General features: G+C 36.3%; 1 protein-coding gene across 1 annotated transcript in view; it reads right to left on the bottom strand.

Moving 5' to 3' along the window:
• The window catches only part of LOC107104480 (CD276 antigen homolog), a 17,734-nt gene extending 16,297 nt beyond the window's left edge, over positions 1 to 1,437 (bottom strand). Inside the window, exon 1 of the mRNA XM_015404478.1 lies at positions 1,227 to 1,437. Within this exon, the coding sequence (XP_015259964.1) occupies positions 1,227 to 1,290 (64 nt within the window). The 5' untranslated portion in view covers positions 1,291 to 1,437. The remainder of the gene's footprint in view (positions 1 to 1,226) is intronic.
• Between the last annotated feature and the right edge of the window lie 229 nt (positions 1,438 to 1,666).

Raw genomic sequence — 1,666 nt, 5'->3', positions numbered from 1 at the left:
TTGCTTTCAGGGTTAATAAATCACTTAGCGAGTGCTAAACTAATATATTTACATGTTCTCCTCCCACAAGACGCACTTTTGCGTGTAAACGCCCCATATTGCATATTCATTGCAGAAAAAGTACTAAATGGATAAGAGGCGCTATTTAGCACGTTTTAAAGACCAAATCCTTTTAGCACGCTGTTGATAGATCAGGTTGTACATTTTTTAGCGTGCGCAGTGAAATAGCTCACGTTTTTATACACGCAAACCTTTGATAGATCCGGCCCTCAGTCTGTTACTCTACTTGGTTTGGATGTGTTGCAAAGCTGAAGGCGAACTCAAACATATAATGAAAACGTACTTTTTGGTTAATAAAAGCTTGTTTATTTTTTTCAGTTGGGTCCTCAAATATCAAAATACATCACAGCCCTATTTTATTTTACAACCTAAGAAATCAGTCAGTGATGTAACAAGGGTGGCCTGGTTACAGGACTGACTCCTGGCCTGAAAAATATCTTCCAGTCTGGCCCTGCTGCAAGACACACACCTTAGAAGACTGTGTGCAATTATGTTTACTTCATATTCGTTTACAATTTAAAATCATATTTGACTTCTTTTAATAATATAGGGACAAGATTCACTTGTATGTGAAGACTGAAGTTAGATTAGACAATATTTGTGCTTATCCTACAAGTTTTCCTCTGTTAAGACGCGTTAAAATATCGCAGTTAAATGCGGACACCTGTGATACTACAATGACTTATTTATTTAAACTCATAAAAAAGTCATATTTTGGCCATAAAATATGTAATCACTGAGCATCACTACCGCTCCCATCAGAAGCAGATGTGGCTTTAAAGACGCAGAGGAACATCCTCACTGCAGATTATCAGCTGCAGAGATGATGCAACAATCTAACTGAATATAAGGCATCATGTGAATTACAAGCATGGTCCAAAAACACAAATAGGAGGACAGAAGGGAGCAATTCTTTAATGGCTTAAATTCGGTGTTGTGCGCAAACATTTCTAACATAAGCAGCAAAAATGACGTCTTACTTCCGCTATTAGTGTAGTAAACACGCGCATCCCGCTGCTGCACACATGAAACTCTAGACATGACATCGTTTAAGCTGATTACTTATTTAAAGCCGAAAGACCTAGTTTTCAAAAAAAAAAAAAAAAAAAAAAAATCTGATATTTCTAATTTAAAAAACAAATATAAAACACATTACATTTTCTTACCATCACCAAACGTTTTTCCAATAAAAGTCAGCAAGCAAAGAGACAGAAGAACAAGAAGCTCCATGGCTGCTGTAAAGGAAATCTAACTAACACCTAGATCTCTATAAACGGTGGTGTAGCCACTCCTCAGACTGACTGAGTCATCTACAACCCTTTCACTTTCGGCTTCCGACGAGCAATAAAAGGAATACTTCCGGCTCAAAGTAAGTATCATTAAAAGGATATTTCACAAACAAAGCTCAAACCTTTGCATCACTAACAAACTATGCATCCCATAATGAACATTTTTTATCTTTGAGAGGGCAGCAGATTGATGCTCAGTGACAGCAGTTACAGGACCCAGCAAAACTATCACACGCTATTCAGTCTAAATACACACCCAATTCTTTAAACTTTAATTCACAGTCTTATATATATATATATATATATATATATATATA

The sequence above is a fragment of the Cyprinodon variegatus genome, unplaced genomic scaffold (genome assembly GCF_000732505.1).
Source record: "Cyprinodon variegatus isolate N-32 unplaced genomic scaffold, C_variegatus-1.0 Scaffold1759, whole genome shotgun sequence".
Taxonomy (NCBI): domain Eukaryota; kingdom Metazoa; phylum Chordata; class Actinopteri; order Cyprinodontiformes; family Cyprinodontidae; genus Cyprinodon; species Cyprinodon variegatus.
Note: the sequence above shows the minus strand (reverse complement) of the source record. Positions and strands in the feature narration are given on the sequence as shown.